Raw genomic sequence first — 19,090 nt, forward strand, 5'->3', positions numbered from 1 at the left:
GAAGGCTATCAGATTGGTTAGGCATGATTTCCCCTTGGTGAAGCCATGCTGACTACTCCTGATCACCTTCTTTTCCTCCACATGCTTGGAGATGGCTTCCAGGATGAGCTGCTCCATCACCTTTTCCAGGGATAAATAAAACTTGTTGACAGCACCAAAGTTACTAAATTTGCTGAATGCAAATGCAAGCATCATTGCAGAATCTGGACACTGAGTTTGCTGGAAAATCTTGGTGATCCCACGGCTGTAAAGCACTTGGTCTAGGAGGCAATAATCTTGCTGGCATCCCTGGGGCGCTAAATATCATACTAGTAACAAGTAGCCCCATATTAATGGTAGACAGCAACAGTGGCAAGATCACAATAAGAAGTACAGTGCAAAATATCTCACTGTGTGTTTTTTGTTTCAGAGTGTAAATGCAACGACCATTCTGACAGATGCCACTTTGACATGGCAGTGTACCAGGCCAATGGTGGTGACAGCGGTGGTGTTTGTGAAGACTGTCAAGACAATACCATGGGGCAACACTGTGATCAGTGCAAACTTTTCTTTTACCAGGATCCACTCAAAGTCATCTCAGACCCTCACGTGTGCCTCCGTAAGCTTCCCTTTTTTAGTGTCTTTAAGAATGGCTCAGAACGGGGCAGCTCCAGTTCTCTTTGCTACCCTCTGAGCCCCATTACATTGCTACACTTAAATGTTAATATAGTTGTAAAAATGTTAACAAACCTATTACATCCCGACTACCTTATAAAATAATTGCATAACAGCATCCTTAAACAAGCATTATAAAAGGAGCTGTGTACTTTCAACTCATTGCTCAACTGAGCTTTGAAATCCAGCAGGAATGTCATCTTTCTTAAACAACATCAATATAAATATGCATAGCAATAGTGTTTTTGCTTCTGTGATAGTCATGGATTATAAAAGAGGTGATAAATGATGGGACAAGTAGTATCTTTTGCTAGAGCTAGTGCCATATATGGGAAAAATAAATTTTCAGGCATGCAAGCCCTTCTTCTGAAAGATGAGCAAAATTCAGTATTAGCATAGCATGGGAAAAATGCTCTGAGTATAATTTAGTTGTAATAATTGATTGGCCATTTTGAGCAAAAAGCCCTTAAGGAGCAGAGGGGAAGACTACCAAGGGGAGAGGTGTGGTAGATATTAGCTCTGCTGTGAGAAATGGTTAGTACCTTAGGGAAAAACGGGATGCTTCATAAAACTAGTGTCTCCTGTTCAATCCAATGTTTCTGGGAAATAATTCAGCCATGGACAACTCAGACTAGCTCTGTGGAGGTGGCTCATGTGTGGTATCCCTCTGCAACCTTATAGCTTTTTCAAGCTTCTATCTAAATATACTTTTTTTATGTCTCCTTGACTGCCTGTGTAGCCTGTGACTGTGACCCAGAAGGCACGCTGCACAACGGCCTGTGTGAGAGCCGCACAGACCCTGTTCTGGGAACTATTGCTGGTCGATGCCCTTGCAAGGACAACGTCGAGGGAGTCCGCTGTGACAAGTGCAGGCCAAACTACTATGGCCTGAGTGGCAATGACCCTCTAGGCTGCCAGTGTATGTAAACCACCTCTTTTATTCTTCTTCCCAAAGCATTTTTAAGCTATTGAGGTAGTAGAACCCCTAGAAACACATACTAACACATAGATACTACCTGCTTTCCAAAATACCCAGTTGCCTACTGTAATTTAATGTCAGGGACATTAAATTCCTGAGGAAGGCAAAGGTTATCAGGACTGAAAAGATACAAAATAATTTGCAGAACACATGGTATATTATAAAAGATAAGAATGTTATTAATAGAAGGATCATTAAATAGGCAATTTCATTGAAAAGGGAGATTAAAACACATGAATGTTATTTTATAATCAAAATCAGCATAAGGATGATTTAAGAGCCGTGGAAAGGATCCCAGGAATCACTCTGAGGATATCCGGACTCTACACAGCACAGTGCAGTGTTGAGATGGTCCAGCCCTGGCCTCAGAAGCGGTCTAGCTGCCATGATGGGGAGATTGAGGCCAGCTCATTTAGCCAGATTTCACTTCTCAGTGCTTACTTCTCAACAAAGGTGTCACAAACTATGCAGGGCAGGTGCAGGCTAACTTGATATAAGCATTTCCTAATACCTTTCTTCCCACTCTGGGTGATAGTGCCAGGGCTGTAATGTTCTGCTTGCCATTCCTTAGGGTTCACAGTAACTAAGACTAGTGTCTACAGAAAATATGTATGGCTCATTCTGGGAAGTCATGGTCCAAACTGTTCTTTTAAATACATTTAGAAGCCATTCATCAGGAAGCAAATGTATTTCTTAGGAAGAGGAAAATGGAAATACCATCCAAATCCACATATTCCACTCATTTTAGGTTCCATGCTCAAAAAATAACTCACATAAAATGAAGAGAAATCCACCTGGCCTGAAACAAATCTTCTTCAGTATGAATACTCCTTCTGCCTAACAAGACCATGATATATTTTGCCCCCTCTGCTTGGTTTCTAAATTTTGGGGCCAGTGTTTTGGGGCTCTTCATACATAGCACTGAAGTGACAGGGGAATGAGAAAGCTGCTGACTGCTTGTCTTGAGAGCTTGCAGCCAGGCATTTCTCTGAATGAGATTCACTGAACAATGCCTCCTTCTCCTACTCAGGGACATTCTGAACTTGTGAGCAAAATCTGAGGATCAGCACGCAGGAATGCACAGAAAATCACTGCACTGGACTTCTGCCAGTCATTCCCTGTTCCCCCCAGAGAGGTTCCCCACCAAGGAAAAGGTCCATCCCCCCAAAACAATCAGGTTGCTGCAGGGTGTCAGGGGATGTTGATCTGCAGATTATTTACCCGAATGATGGAGACTGCCTGTCACTCTGATGCCACATCTGAAGCAAATGCCAGCTCTGCTGCTCTCAGCAGCGCCCACAGAAGTAACTGCACATTTCTTTCCTTGCAGCCTGCAACTGTGATCCCTCTGGCAGTTTGCCTTTCTCCAGCTGTGATCCTGCGACTGGAGAGTGCCTCTGTCAGCAGTATGCCGCTGGGCGACGCTGTGAAAAATGTGTCGTATGTGTTCAGACAGTTTTTCATGTTACATTGTATTGGATCTTGATTCATGTGGTTTTAGAAGATTCCGCTCCCATCTCCTGCCTCCTTGTGGGCTCTGCGATGGTATTTCATCAAAAGAGAGAATGGCATATGTTCTGTGTATGCTACGTCATTTCTTATGCATTTAGAATTAGATGGATTATGAAAACAGTTTGTTTTCACTCAGGAAGTCTCTCCACTGTAGCAGGTGCAGCTTGGGGATTTTGGCCCTTGCTTGGGCCTGCATTGGCTTTACTCTGTGTTCATGGAATAGGATTGGGCTTTCAGGTGATGAAACCAGCAAGAGCCTCAGCTGTCCCTGTCAGTGTCTTTAGATTCTCCACTCAAAGCCTGTCCTCAACAGACTATACCTGGGAAGGAAAGATGACTGTGAAAAGAAGGACACCCTGGTGTTTTGGGATATGAGCTACTGCTACCATGGGAGTCAGCCTGCGGGGAAGGACAGGAATAGATGTGGATTTAGCTTTTCTCGAAATATTTGCAGATAACTAGCATTTTGTAGTATTTTTTCTTTCATTATGAAGGCAACATTGAAGGAACATCTTGCCAGAAAATTAGATTTAGTCAAAATTCAAAACAATTTTATGGCTGTACACTTGCATTTTGCCCTAACATATTTGTTTTTACTGTTTTTACTGTTTGCAAACATTTGTGCAATCAAATTGCGCTAGGAGCAGCACTCATGGAAAGGGAAGGAAATACAAAATCACATGCTCAAACCATCTTTGCTGTTCCCAGTGCAACTTGGTTGGACAAATGGGTAAAAATCTGGCCCTTCTTGCAGTGTCTGAGCACTTGTGCAATCAGGTAACAGAAACAATCTCACAGTGTCACCTGGCCAAGCACAGATAGGCAGCCTGGGAACAGTCCACAGATGTGAAGGACTCTGAGAGTGAAGGATTCAGAGCTTATTGTATCTATCTACAGAATTAAAACAGCTTTAAATAGCAGAAGAAGCAAACAAAAAGTGCAGAAAATTGCTCTATTTGTACAGATTTTGTAGGCAGAGGAAGGGGCTAGACATAGGAGATGGACTTTGCTGATGCTCCGCAGAGCTCTGTGGACAGTGTGGTATGGCTTATACAGCAGTTTTGTCTTTTAGGACTTGAGCCTTAATAACACACACATACTTAACTTTACTTGCATCATAGTTCCAGAAGACTGTTCATCCAGGGAAGTAAATCATGTTGTGTTTTACATACTTAAATATTTTCTGTAAAAAATCCTTTGCTTTCTTTATATCCCAGTTAGGATACTGGGGCCTTGGCAAGAGCTTGTATGGCTGCTCTCCATGTGACTGTGACATTGGGGGATCCCAGAATAACTTGTAAGTTAATGTTGTCCTTGAAGTTTTTTTCTTGGTTTTGGTTTTATAAACTCTCTGGCTAGACTTTCTAATTAGTTTCATACAGTCTTAGTACAAATGGGAGAATAAACTGAAGACATAATTTTGTCACATACAAACACTATAAAGTCATGTTGGGATCCTGGAAATTTATTTGTGATTTTAAAGGAGATTTACCTTTTTTCTTTTGAAGTCCACTTTGAAACACATGGAGTCAAGATTAGTTTAATAAAAAATACAAACCGTCTAGTTTGAGAGAATGAGAAGCTCTAATATTAGTAGAAATTAGCAGTAAGTTAGGGGTGACATTTTGACTTAGCTTCCAACATCCACTTTAAAAGCTAGAAATACCTTATTTTTTTCAGAGGTACTGGGCTCCTATGCAAAAGGTATCATTTTAGAGAAAAGCTTTGTTTCAGTTGTGCTCCTCCAGGATTTAGATCATTGATTGTTAGATTTCAGATATAGGATCATATAATCCGATCCCATAGGACAATTCCTTAATATGCTCAGTGTGTGCTAAATCATAGCTAGCCATTATCTGATGTGTTAAATAAGAGTCTAAGTATATGAACACTACTATATTGCATCAAATCAAAAGTCCTTCTGACCTAATGTTCTGTCTCTAAAAATGATAGGTGATAGAGTCTTAAGAATAGTCATAGATACGGTTATAGATACAGAAACAGATATAATAATAGATAGTGATAGGTGCTCAAGAAACAAAGGAATCTGTGCTTCAGGTTATGGAATGGACAGAAACAGAAAGAGCCTGTCATATCTCTCTTAAGTAATGAAAAAGTAGCATTGAATAAATCCAGCATCAGAGAGAGGAAACAGGTGGTCAGTGGTAGGAAAAAGTTTTGTAACAGATCCAGTCTGATGATGAAAGAAACAAAACAAAGCTGAAACAAAGGTGGAATTTAGCTCCTTTTGTGCTCGGAGGACCCAGGTGTTTTACGCTGTCATATCCTTCCTTTACCAACTCTTACCCTAGGTGCTCACCAAAGGATGGTCAGTGCACGTGTCTTCCCAACATCGTGAGCCGCCAGTGTAATGAACCAGCCTCAGGCTTCTTCTTTTTACCCCTGGATTACTACATTTATGAAGCTGAGTATGCAAAGCCCCTTTCTGGGTCTGCACCTTTGGTATGTTGTGTGCTGTTTAGGTGTTGAAGTGAGAGGAGATTCATACGGTGGTTGCAGGGGAGCCAAAGCTGAGGAGAGCAGCCATCGCAGGGGAGCAGCCAGAGCTGCTCTTTAGCAGGAAGGTACAAAGCAAATCCCGCAGCCCTCATCAATTCATCTTTGTTTCCATGGACGTGACTGCACCTGAACTGTGGCGGTCACCAGGGAACAGTCACTGCAGCATGGTGTGACCATGTGCGAAACTGTCCCTGCTGCTCCTCAGGTGGGGGCTGGTGTAGTATAAATTAGAGCAATTAATTTAATTAATTAAATTAGAAGATGTATTTGAGTTACCAAGAGCTCCAGGAGGAGCTATCACAAATTTAATATTTCTGGGAAATTCCAACAGGGGGAAGAACTAAATTCCTCTCTGATCCATTGGACTCCATTCTTGCTGCTTTGTATCATGGCACTGATTATAGCCCAATTTTCTCAAGAATTTGACATCCATTCATAATGTTTTTAGAGCACTTATTCTTACTATTCTTATTATTCACAAAATTAATGTAGCTGTTCTCCATCCAGAGTGCAAGTCTGACCTTGCTGGAATGTGTCCCTTCTGCTGCCTACATTTTTACTAATATTTCTTCCCTGATGTGTTGTCCAGAAGCTATAGAGAAGGAATAATAAAAAAAATGTTTATTTGCAGGTCACATCCGAAAATATTTAGCTATAATCACAACCAGTAATCGTCCTACAGTCCAGTAATGAAATGGAAAACAGATGTCTGGAACATAGCTTACGAGAGGAAGTACAAGTTAATTGTAACAGAGTGAAAAAAGTTTCCAGCAGTTGCTGGGCCCTATTTTAGAGTTTCACCAGCAGAAAATAGAGCTTGTTTTTCGAATGTGGACTTTTACTTAGCTGCTTAGCCTTCAAAATAGTTCAGACAGTGCTGTCCCCTCCCCTATTACTTTTGTTTTTTAGGTTAAACCAACAGCTCTTCCAAAGTGTGACATCTATTTCCAAAAGCAAGGGTATGAGTTCACAATAGAAAATGGAAAGATTGTTTTAAACAGGAGCAAGAAACGAAGTGTAAGAAAAGCAGGACTGGAACAGGTAAATTGGTGTTTTAAGTTATTTAAACAAAAGATTACACCAAATGCTAAAATATAATTTTGCAACAGAAGATTGGGCAAGGAAATGTATTAGCAGTGTCTGAGCATACGAAATTCACAGTTTTAGACATTACAATCCTGATACAAATGAAATAAATTTTTGGTACACAATCGGGCTGGACATTTTATAATTCATAGAGGCAGGCTTATTTTGCTATGCCTAGCACAGTTTGTAGAGTCAGGTTCAATTAATTGTTTAGAAGGGAAGAGCCCCCATGAAAACAAAACTTTTTTGTGTGTGTGAAAGACATTTTCAACATCAAAGCTGTACTTAGATGCTTACCTAGTACCTACTATACTTAAATGTTGTCAGCTTTGTCATTGTAAGTATTGATATTTATGAAATGTAAATTGTACTGAAAAATATGCCCATGCTTAATTCTAAAAGAGAAAGGTCTTTTAAACTCTTTTTTAAATGATGTTACTTCTACTTAGAAAATGTATATATCTGTACATGTGTAGGCACATGCACATGCATTTTCTAAATAGAACTATCACTATTTTAAAATACATCTGAATACATTTCCAGTATTTCTGAGGGGAAACCGTATTGCACAGATACAAGTGCTTATAATGAAAAGTCCAACCATGTACAAAATCGAATTTAATCCATTTAAGGTTTGCAGTGTGGATGCTTGGAGATGCCAAATATACAGAGATTGATGGGTTAGTCTAGTTGCTCTCACTGCTGTCGTTGCAAAGCTATGAAAAGTTTTTCTCTGTAAGTGACACTAATCTTCCTACAGTTGAGAGTTCTTAGAGTGTAAATCTAGAGTACGTTTAGAAAATTAGGCTGACTAATGGTTGAAATAAGTAAATTACATGGCAAAAATTCTTCCTTTCATTTTTCTGAATTTGTATTTTCCTAACTTGACTGTGTTTATTGGTGAAAATGTCAATATGTTTTTGCAGGGTACAATACAGTTTGGACCAAACTCCGCTGTGGCGGTTGTTTTCAGGCAGCCTAGCCCAGGCAGGCCTGTCACGTGGACGGGACCTGGCTTCGCCCGGGTTCCTGGGGGAGCCGGACTGAGATTTACCATCAACAACATCCCCTTTGCTATGGACTTTGATGTCATCATCCGTTATGAGCCTGAGGTACTTGTGATGCAGGGTCTATTTTGCCAGTAATATGACATGGCAACTCCTCTCACTCCTTGTGTTTAAAGTTAAAATTGTTTGCCTTTTCATCCTTACCAAAGGAGAAATAACATGCCCTCTGCCAATCCCCTTAACTCTTTCCACTCTTAAAAAAACACAATGACAAATATTTTCTAGCCATCAGCCAAGAATTCATCTTCTGGAGTTTCTGATCTGTTACCTCTGCTTGGATCGGATTTTTGTTCACAAAACATGCAAAATACAGCTCCTTTTAGATGAGTATCCCGTATTTCTAGCTGGGATTTCCTAAGCAGGAATATTTGCACATGCAGGAGTGCATGTGCAATCTGTGCATACACTGTGGATGTTTGTCCAGGACTTTGCAGACATCCAGCTTCCCAATTGCTCCAGCTGGACTGTGAGGTGTATGAACATTGTAGGAAAATAGACAAAATCTTATTTTCTGCCTGGACAAAATTTCTCAATGATGAAGACACATCTAGGAAAATCTATTAATACAGATCTAGTTAAATCCAAGACTGGACCCATATGTTCAAAAACACATACAAGTGTTTTATCTTTACTAATATTTGTATATGCCATGTTCTTTCCCATCTCAGCTCCCTAGGATAATCACACCATTTGAGATACTCATTCTGCCTACTGTATTCTGCTATTTTCCTGTCATTCTGAGGCAAACAAAATTTCCATTGACTTAAAATGTGAAAATAGGCATTGAATAATTTTGCAGTAGGCTGGTTTGATGTAGATTTTTCTATATATGAATTAGACAAAACAGTTGAAGTTTAAAGACTCCTGTTACAAAGTCTTTTATGCTTGTTATTCTTTATTAGATGCGAGTGGAGGTACATAATGAATGATCTCTCTGGAACACCACTGTGCTAAGAATGGAAAGATCTCCACTGACTTTAACAGAACTGTTTCCATTTGCACCAGCTGAGGTCCATTTCCATTAATCCAATTGCATTAGCCATGGCAAATACAATGCATTTCTCACAAATAACATATTTTTTTTTAATCTTGTAAAGAACAAAGAGGAAATCTATTTTCTCACTGTAGTGTGCTGTCACTCAGTTGGCTTTCAGTAACCATGGCAAGGAGAAAGCTTTTCAGGTGTGAAAAATGATCATAATTTTTTTCATTTGTTTACAGTCCTGGGAAGACTGGCTAGCAAGTGTTGCCATTCAACCCACTGGTATTTTGTCAAGTCAACACTGCAAAAACAGGGCCATTTCACAGGAGTCACATGCATTGGCTCTCCCAGCTATGAAAAGGTCTGGCTATTCCAGTTCTTATATGTGTAATTTTCTGTGTTCAAATCTTTTATTGAAGCACTGCAGAGCAATAGATGTGGGGGAGTATTAGAATGTTAGAAACACACACATGGCCTTTCCTCTTGCTGTCACACCACAATACCATGTAGACCTAAGGATTAAACTAAGAATCTGATGCTTCAGTCCTCAGTCTGGCAAAGGTTTGTCAAAGCAAGGAGAGCAGCCTTAGATTCTGCTGGGGTTGGTTGTTGCTTTGACAGAAAGCCAATTAAAGCTATTTCAGTATAGAAAGGGAATATTGTTTTAAAGACACCGTCCTAGCCTATTTTCAAAACCAGATTTTCAGATTGCACCTATGGAAAGAACAGAAAGGAGCTGAGAGGACTTACTGAAGTCTTGATCAAACAGCAGCAGGAAAGGACTAGTATGAATAGTGAGCTGCAGACTCCTTTGCTTGGTGGAATAAAACCTGCCATTCTCAGTTTAACCTCACCGTGTGCAATCAGACAGGCAGAAGTTGTGTAGCTTTCCCAAAGTGACGCAGTGACGCAGGAGCCTGCAAGCTGGGACATGTTTGGGAAGCAGAGGGGGCCCTGCAGCAGGGCTTGCTCAGGGGCAGCGGTGGCCAGCTTCAGGACGTGGGCAGAGAGAGGCCTTGCTGCTCTTCGGCAGAGGAGGGACAGCTCATGACACCCCATAAACTTATGTCATGCTGCTCTGCTGAGAGACCCCTGACTCCTGGCCTTAACTGTGTTTTATTTCCACCAAACAGAATTGCACTTCTGCAAAAGCCAGTCTGTTTAGAGCCAGGAACGCAATATTCTGTGGATGTTTATTTTTCTCAGCTGTCTGCCTCTGACCCAAAGGTTAAAGCGTTCATCTTGATCGACTCAGTGAGTAATTCTGTCACAATTCCCTTTAAGCTGTATTTATACCAGTTTGATTTTTTTTTTTTACACAGACATTCAAAATATTTAAAAATCATTTAAAAATATGTTTTATCAGAAATTCAGAGAAGTGAGCTTCTGCTTACCTCTGTTTGTACTGGGTTTACATGTTTTTATATGGAAAGAAGGAATTTTATGTTTTAATTTTTATGGAGCAATAATACAATAGCTCATCAAGTCATAGTTGTTGCATATGTTAATAGTCAGTTAGAAGACATACCTCTATTTGTTGCTTATTTATTATGAGCACACTCCACATATGCTGACAAGATGCTGTGGTTCGGGATATGCATTCATGCAGTTCTTCATGCATCTGCATTTTTTGAAAATCTATGTAATTTGTCTGATTCTAATTAAAAATGATGGCTATGTTTAGAGATGGGCCCTGACATTGGAAAATAAAATCAGATCTGCACTTTCCCTGGAATCAGATTCAAAATTTTCCCAAGTTTCCAAGAACTCATGAACTGGGTATTAGCTTTGGGTTCTTCTCCTGAGACCTTTGAAAAATATTTTAAAATTCATTCCTCTAATTATCTCTGTAGAAGTGAACTTGACAAGGGCTGGCTATACTTGGACATAAAGTCTTCAGCTGATTTTTCTCTATCTCGGTAATACAAGTACAAATTTTGGCCAGATACTGCTTTCAGAGTCATAAATATGGCACCTCTTAGCAGTAAAACCAGTTCTGTGCATGCATTTGAGGTCTTATTATAACTGGATTTTTTTTATATACAGTCTCTTTTATCTGAAGAACTCAGGAAATGTCTAGAACTTTCAAATAAATGTGAATTTAGATGACTGAACAGCACAGTGACAGATTTAAAAATGTGGTGCTCAAGGCCTCTGTCCTTGCAATGAGAAGCACAGTAACAGAATGTGGGAAATTCTAGTCTTCAGCATATCTAAGCATAAATATTTTCTTTTCTTTCTTAATGCCAAAGCTTGGACTTATTCCCAGAATCAGCTCTGTGAAGAACTTATGCAGTAAAAAAGATTTAGATGAGTACCAGAAGTATCACTGTATTGAAATTGCATCAGAAGTTGGACCTCACATCCTGCCCGAAGCATGTGCAAGGCTCATAGCAAGCTTGTCAGCTCGTATTCATAACGGAGCAGTTGGTAAGGAGCAACCTGACCAGATAGTTATTTTGGATGATTACTGATTTTACCTTGGGTATGTAGGATATTTTGACTGGTGAGCTCTCAGCCTGTGGCGGTGTAGGTAGGTGAAGCTTATCAGCACATGGTGTGTAGGAACATGCAGAATATGTCCTGTTGAACGCCAAATGTGCAAACAGCTTTCTGTGGTATATGTCCTTTGGTACATCACACGTGATAGACTTTGTGGAGCACAGAGACAGGAACCATGGCAGTGCTTGTGTGTTTTTCAAAGAATGTTGCAACCAGATGCAGCTTCACCAGATGGCCAAAGCAGTAGTGCATACGTGTTAGCTCTTCCATTAGCACTGGCTGGTACTTGTCTGGTTGCCCGAAAGTGGCATAGGAGTTTTTAAGCCCTCAGCCACAGATGCAGCTGGATGCAAGGGCATGGATGGTACACAAGCTTATTTGCTTGAAGAGATTCACCAAGAAAACCTCACCAGTTTCCTAGGAAGTGGGCAGAGACAGGTGGGGTTTGAAGCCTTGGGCAATCTCCTGGACCCACTAGTGGAAAGGCAGCTTGTGGCTCAGCAACTCAGTGGACTTCTCCTATGTTGGACCTGTAGCTGTGGAGCTTCTTTGTACTTCCACTAACAGGAGGTACCTTTCTGGGCAACTTTGAGGGTCAGCTTCTTGCAGGAGCTTTGCCTCCAATGGACTTGATAGCTTCTGCTTGGTTTTGGCTATTTTTAGAATAGATGCTCACTCACACATCATGTGATATGGTCATGACTATGCAGCCACAGAGTCCCCCTCATTTACGTTAGGTCTGTGCTGACTCCCCATTAGCTTCATCCCCATAGTGATGTGATTCTCGCTATGAAACACTTGCACTTTGTCTTTCTAGAGTTGGCATCCTGTGAAATAAAATAAAGTTTTGTTTTAGAGACCCTAATTAGGAGAGATCTTGGGATTCTGGTTTCTGGAGGCAGCAGTGCACTTGGTGTCTTCAGGGAGTCAGTACCCTGAGCCCCACTGCAAGGTGGGAGGCAGCTCTGTGACTCAGTAACCAAACCTCGAGTCACATGATCTCAGCACTACCTGCATGGCTGGTGATAGCAGTGGCTTGTGTGCCAGAGAATATCCAAAGTGGCACTCCCAGTTCTGTTTGAGATGTCCTAGAGAGAGGTGGACATGAACACAAGGTGCAGTCCCAGAGAGTTCCAGACAGCCGGTAGCCTTGGCAGAGCACCAGTAACTGGAGCGGCCTCTGAGCATCCTGCACAAAGATCCTCTGTGAGTTTTCAGACCAGCTTCACTTGCCAAGATAGTCCAAGGTGTCCAGAAGCATCAGTCTTCATACACAGGTGCAGGCTAAGTATTGCATGCAGATTATGTCCAACACTGCTGCTAGATGCAGACATATATCAAACACTACTGGACTTCAGGATATTTCTATTTGGATCTACATTTTGATACGCCCTTTCCTGTCCTCCCCAGTATAGGCCGAGGCCTGAATGTGACACCTCCAACATCAAGACTTGTGCTGGTGCCTGATACACCATCATCATTTATACAAAAATATCAAATAATCCAAGCTATGGCTGTCAGTGGTTAGTGAACTCATGATATAAGGTAGTCAAGCTCTTTCCTTCCCATTTTTAAGTGTAAAACCTCAAGTGTATGAGAACAGTCACACTCATTTGCTTCATTTTGTTTTTAAATAAACCTGTTCTGATTTTCTTTCCTGTTGACAGCATGCAAGTGCAATCCCCAAGGGTCGCTGAATACCAGCTGCAGTAAACTCGGGGGCCAGTGCCAGTGCAAAGCTAATGTCGTGGGTCGCTGCTGTGACACATGCTCGGCAGGGAGCTATGGCTTTGGGTTCCACGGCTGCTACTGTGAGTACTCGGCAGTGACCCCTACAAAACAGGGGAGGCTCTGCCCATCCCTCCAGCTAACTTCATTTGAGCTTTTAGGACCAAGGCTGACTTCTGTCCTAGTCACTTCTATGTGGCTTTGCACTTCCTGAGTTTTGCAGGGGGTGCAGAAATGAAAGTAGAAGGGTCAGTGCCTAGTCCTTCCTGGCTGGAAACACACAGTTCCAGAGGTCTTAGCACAAAACTTCTTCTCACATGATTTGTCGCCCTCTCCTCAGATTTGCAAACTATTCCATTTAATATAATGATTAAATACTGATTTTCAAAGTGTTCAATTGCAAAGCTTTCAGTACCTGGCTCTTCAAGCACACCAAAGCTTTCAGGACTTTGAATCCATCATTTTGTGCAAAGCAATGTACAGAATGTTTCCACAAAATTAACAAATTTACCCATCCCCGGGGCATCTCTGGGTGGAGCAACACTGTATTCTAGAGGTGTCAGTGATGACCGGCATGGTGGGAATACGTTCAGGATGCAGCTTTGCCTTTGGTGTTTTCCAGCGTGCGAATGCCACCCCCGAGGCTCAGTGAGCACGCTGTGTGACCAGGTGACAGGGCAGTGCTCTTGCCGCCGAGAGGTTGTTGGTCAACGCTGCAGCCGCTGTCTGGCTGGGTACTTTGGATTTCCCAACTGCCGCCCTTGCTCGTGTAATGGCTACGCAGAGCTTTGTGACCCAGTGACTGGAGCATGCCTGAACTGTGGAGGGTTTACAGCTGGAAGCCGCTGTGAAAGGTAGGTGATGGGCATTTGCTGCAAAGCTCGCCCCAACAGTGGTGGCTCTTTAAAACATGTATTTTGCTAGGGGCCGGCCCAGTTTCAGCCATCAGGGCCCACGTAAGTCCCCATGAATGAATTAATGACCTTAACTGGAAACACATGCATAAAACTAGGGTTAAACTGGGCCTCGCTACTGAATGGCAGGTGCATATTTGTTCAGCAAATGCAACTGGTGAGGTGCTGGGCCATCTTAACTGTTTGGGAGGATTTGGGGCATAGTGTGTGCACAATATTGCACCAGGCTCCTGTTGCGATTTGTGCAAGGTGTCAAAGTGCCATGTGCTTGGAGACACGTGTGAAGCACCGTGTATGAGATGGACTGACTCCTGCCAGCTTTCAAATTGCCAAGAGGCTAAACTAGTGCCAAATATTCATTTTAATACCTGTAATTATCTCCGAGGAGCTTAAATAAATATGCCCTCTTTGCTGGTTTGTATCATTTCCATGTGACCAGCAAATGACTTTTCCCACATGTTTCCAGCTCCATTAGAAACAGTGTTCCTCTTTTATTCTACATCCTGGCAGCAGTATCAGAGTTCAATGTGGACATCAAAATAAAATTCATTAGCTGGTTAATTTAGTTTGGCTGGTTTGTACCTTGTCATTCACTATTAAGAGAATTTCCCCATGAAACCTATTGAGCTTTTCTTGCAACAGTTTTGGACAATATAGCCCGTAGCTATATTGCTTGCATGTGGTAAATAGATTAAAAATGGAAAAGCAAAACACTTGTTGCCCTGTGCCTCCACAGAAGCTCCAGGCCCCAAGGCAAAGATCATTGAGTAGCCACGTTTTTTAGCCAGGGTTGTATAAATGTACAGAATTGTGTTCCCGTTTGCCACAATAAAACAGATTAAAGACTGACGGGACCTGCTTCAGAAGCCATCCCGTTGTCCTGCCGTGGGGCCGCAGGGAGGGACCAGGACTGGGCAGGATGGCAGGGAGTGAGTGCAGCTGCCCCTTTGCCATCAACCTCTGAGCCCAATTCCATGTTCACCAGCAAGCTGGCTGCCGACTGCCCAACTGCCTTGGTAAAGCGCAGCGGCCACCACGTATCAACAGCCGCTGCTTTGGTTTCGCAAAATGTATCGGACAGAGCGTGGCTGATTTCAATATATATGCAGCATTTGCAATAGGCAGTATTCTCTGAGTGCAGTGAATGAAGAGTTTGCATGCTAGGACTTTTTTACTCACACCAGGACTTTCTAATGTCATTTCAACCACTCTTTGTGTGTATATTGAGTGATAAATGAATATATGTGATAGATGAATATGCACAATTTTTACAATGCAGCTTTTAGCTATGTACACAGAGCATGTGTGATGTGTGATATATATATTACCACTTAGATTAAATTTGTTCCAAAGTAGGTGAAAGTCTTCAGTAATATTTCTTGGAAAGAAAATGTAAGATTTTTTATCTTTTTGCTAGATTTTGGGAATGCAGCTCTGATGCTACATTTTTGAACATCTTCGAAGCTGGATATTCCTGTACCAATTAGTGGGGATAACATTACAATGACCTGGACTGTTAAATTAATTATAAATATATACAAATTGATTCACCTGCAGGACTGAAAGGCGCATTTGTCGATTCATGTTGCTTTGTGTTACCTGTTTTGACAGGTGCATGGATGGCTATTATGGAAATCCTCTCAAAAGAGAACCCTGCCACCCATGCATGTGCCCAGAGGCACCTACCAGCAGTAGGTATTTTGCACATTCCTGTTACCAAGACTCCCAGACTGCACAATTAGTCTGTAATTGTCTCAAGGGATATTCAGGTACAAAGCAAAATAAAGCTTGATTTTCATTATATAAACATTAATGCAAGGCAGAAAAGTTACCATCCTCTGCTCAGAAATGCTGAGTGAGATAATGGTAATAAAATAGATAAGAAAAGTTAATGCCTAAATATACTGAAATAGAGTGGGAGAATTCTGTCTGAGAAAAAGTGTGAATTCTGCAATTAGTATTTGACCAATGGATTCACCTATGTGGATATATTGAAGCCATTAATTAATCTGAAGTGTTGTTTATTCCTAGATGAAACTATTGTGTGTGCCCAGCTTTGCAAAAATGGGCTCCAGTATTGGTTGCCCAGTCTGGGATGCTTAGAGGGAGATGATTAGGAGGCATGAAGTTGTTCTGCATCTTTTGAACTGTCCCAGTGGCATTCACTGGAAACCTAGTCCTTTCCTGTGGCACTGCATTAACCTGGCGGTGAGAGGGGGGAGAATTTCACTTGCTCATTTTCTTTGAAAAACAAGTGCCAAAAGCCCAAACTAAAAAGATTAAGGCACCAAAAGTATCTGATATGTTTTCCTAATCAGAGAAAGTCTCTCATCATACAGAAGAATCTTGCTTTGATGTTATGCCCAAAGTGATTGATTCTTTGTCCCAGTGATCACTTCAGAAGCGGGGATGCCAGTCTCAGCTATCTCAGATGCATGTATTTTTGTTGCAAACTGATGCAGCACTATTTCTTAAGATCCCATTGACTTAGCTTGAAGGCAAAACTGAAAGATAATTTCTCTTCCCCCGGCCATTGGAAAGGCCTCCAGTGATGGAAGGAAACCTTAATGAAAAGCACAACTAAATCTGAACCAATGCTATCATCTTTCCTTAGGCCAGGTTCTTTTTTAAGTCAAGAGGGGTTTTGCTTGAGTAATTGCTATAGGGCCAAAATTATCCTTGTTGTTACTTACCCAGGGGACTTCAGTCCTCAGAAACTACCACTGTCCGCAGTTCTGGACTTTCTTCCTCCTGATCGCTCCCAGTGAGGCTCTGAGTCACCTCTGTGGTACCAGGCTCACTTCCTCAGACACCGGGAAAGGTTCTGGTACCTGGAATCTGAGGCAAAGGAGCTGAGAGTCCTTAGCTGAGGATGAGCCAATGGACGAGGTCCCAGTGACACCAGTCTGCCTCAGAAAGGTTTCCAAGATGCATAGAGGGAGCACCCCTGACCAGGGAGGGCATTGGGGTAGCTGCAGAGGTAGTGGTAGTGCCAGTGAGCTAGAACAGAGCATCTGAGAGCCAGTGAAGACCCCAGAACTCATCTGACCTCATGGAGGATCATCCGGTGGGGCATCCCCCGCCTTCCCATGACATTGCAGGCCTGAAGGCCACAGGGAAAATCTTGCAGAACAGCCCAACCATTACTACGGCTTTTGGAAGGACTTCACTGGAAAAAGATGTTCAAAGGTGTTATTTGACAGGGTGTCTATTTACTGCCATTGAATGGACTTCCTTGGTATAAAAGAGGAGATTGTGTTTTCATCAGCTTGCAGCATGTGAGAGAGAATTTTAACTGACTGTAGGATTAAAGCGCAACAGTGTCAAACAGGTTGATATTTTCTGTTGGAAATGTACATTTGAACAGACAGTCTGAATCCTTGAACAGTATTGCTAAAAATTATGTTTCACTTGAATTCCCATCAGCCAGCAAATGTTTTTACCTTCCTTTCTGACAGGCAATCAGTGTGATGAGTGTCCTAGTGGGTTCTACAAAAATCCAAGAAGCCCTGGAGTTGACTGTGTGCCGTGTTCCTGCAATAATAACATTGATTTGACAGACCCAGAATCATGTAACAGGGTCACTGGAGAATGCATCAAGTGTTTACACAACACACATGGAGCAAACTGCCAGTTCTGCAAACCAGGGTATTTTGGCTCTGCCGTCGATCAGAATTGCCGAAGTAAGTAAGCAACAGCATTGCAGCTGCGTATTACCACTAAGAAAAGTTTTAAAGAAATTATGCTATAGGGAGAAGTTAGCCTTTAGAGCCAGTACAACTAAAGGAGACCAATGGAGCAAATATGCATCTGAGAGTGATGAATACATTTCTATCCAGTGATACAAATAACTGTTAATATAGCATCTATTAAATTCCATCACTGTCATCCAAGTCTCGCTAAATCTTATACTGAATAACTCTCCTAGGAAACATTCATCTGTGAAATGAAATCAGTATTCTGTGTTAGAAAAACAAATGTGCATTCAGCCCTTTCAGGGAGGAATCAAAATTAAAGGAATCAAAGATAATTGTTTATCCATATTGCTGGTTGATGCTAGCTAAGCAATGCTCAGTTAACCAGATGATCCCTTGCTGAGCTCCAGACTTACCAGACTTACCAATGGCTAGAAAGAGACTGTTCAGGCAATTTAACAGACTACATGAGGACACTGTCAATAACTCAGCATTTCTAACAGAAGGGAGTGTAAGAAAATTCAAGGCATAAGTTTCTTCACAAGGTTTCTCAGTTTCAAAGACTATTTTCACAAATGAAGCTGACTGAGGGTCTAATTTCTACAGGTCAGAAAAATCTAAGTAGTTTCAAGAAGCTCCTTTGTTCTGCAGGTCTCCAAAACACAGTTCAGGCCCATTCATTGTTCATTCTTGGATGATGTCAGTTAGAAATAGTTTAGCAAGAGCTTTGTCTCCTCTCAAGGCAGACTTCTTATCTCAGTTGGCTTACCATTAACTGCCATTTCCCATGCTCTACAGTGCCTGCTGTAAATCAGCTCCTCCTTATTCAGCATATTTAACATTTCATTCTAATAATATTCAAAATTCACTAGGCCTTCATTTTTTGTGCCTGTATTAAAAGTATTAAAAGCTCACAGTAAGTTTGTTCAAAGCCATATGTAAGCTACCATAGAAAGGTACACAGACTATATGAGATTGAAAACTTTTTCAAGCTTACTAGAAGTAAAGCTATAGCATGCACTTTATATACCATTCTGATTGTCCATTGGCTATCTATATGATCATCTGCTATAGTAATTGTCCTTCTTTTTCCAGGATGTATATGCAATCTTGCAGGTGTTAGCCCTGCCATGTGCCCAGCTGGGAATGAAGCCTGCATCTGTGACCCAGCCACGGGAGCCTGCCCATGCCTGCCTAACGTGGTGGGCATTACCTGTGACCAGTGCGCTTCTGGCTACTGGGACATGGCTAGTGGAAAAGGATGTCAGCTCTGTGACTGCAATCCAGAAAATTCCCAAAGTAACCAGTGTAACCAGGCAAGAAAGTTATTCTGCTCTCTGGGAACTGTGATGGTGGCATTTTGACATGACATAGTCAGGACCCTCTCATAAATGAGGATACTTTTTTGTCTTACTCCCTGAAAATACAAGTCTTTGGTAGTTTGGAGTTGG

The 19,090-nt window shown here is 41.7% G+C and overlaps 1 protein-coding gene across 1 annotated transcript in view; it reads left to right on the plus strand.

Moving 5' to 3' along the window:
- The window catches only part of LAMB4 (laminin subunit beta 4), a 51,926-nt gene that overhangs the window by 15,949 nt on the left and 16,887 nt on the right, over positions 1–19,090 (plus strand). Inside the window, exons 9-23 of the mRNA XM_067316162.1 lie at positions 410–598; positions 1,394–1,573; positions 2,964–3,073; positions 4,363–4,442; positions 5,458–5,608; positions 6,575–6,706; positions 7,678–7,863; positions 9,040–9,161; positions 9,934–10,054; positions 11,053–11,230; positions 12,970–13,113; positions 13,653–13,884; positions 15,556–15,713; positions 17,403–17,627; positions 18,735–18,955. Of these exons, the coding sequence (XP_067172263.1) occupies positions 410–598; positions 1,394–1,573; positions 2,964–3,073; positions 4,363–4,442; positions 5,458–5,608; positions 6,575–6,706; positions 7,678–7,863; positions 9,040–9,161; positions 9,934–10,054; positions 11,053–11,230; positions 12,970–13,113; positions 13,653–13,884; positions 15,556–15,713; positions 17,403–17,627; positions 18,735–18,955 (2,429 nt within the window). The remainder of the gene's footprint in view (positions 1–409; positions 599–1,393; positions 1,574–2,963; positions 3,074–4,362; positions 4,443–5,457; positions 5,609–6,574; positions 6,707–7,677; positions 7,864–9,039; positions 9,162–9,933; positions 10,055–11,052; positions 11,231–12,969; positions 13,114–13,652; positions 13,885–15,555; positions 15,714–17,402; positions 17,628–18,734; positions 18,956–19,090) is intronic.

The sequence above is a fragment of the Apteryx mantelli genome, chromosome 1 (assembly GCF_036417845.1).
Source record: "Apteryx mantelli isolate bAptMan1 chromosome 1, bAptMan1.hap1, whole genome shotgun sequence".
Lineage (NCBI taxonomy): Eukaryota > Metazoa > Chordata > Aves > Apterygiformes > Apterygidae > Apteryx > Apteryx mantelli.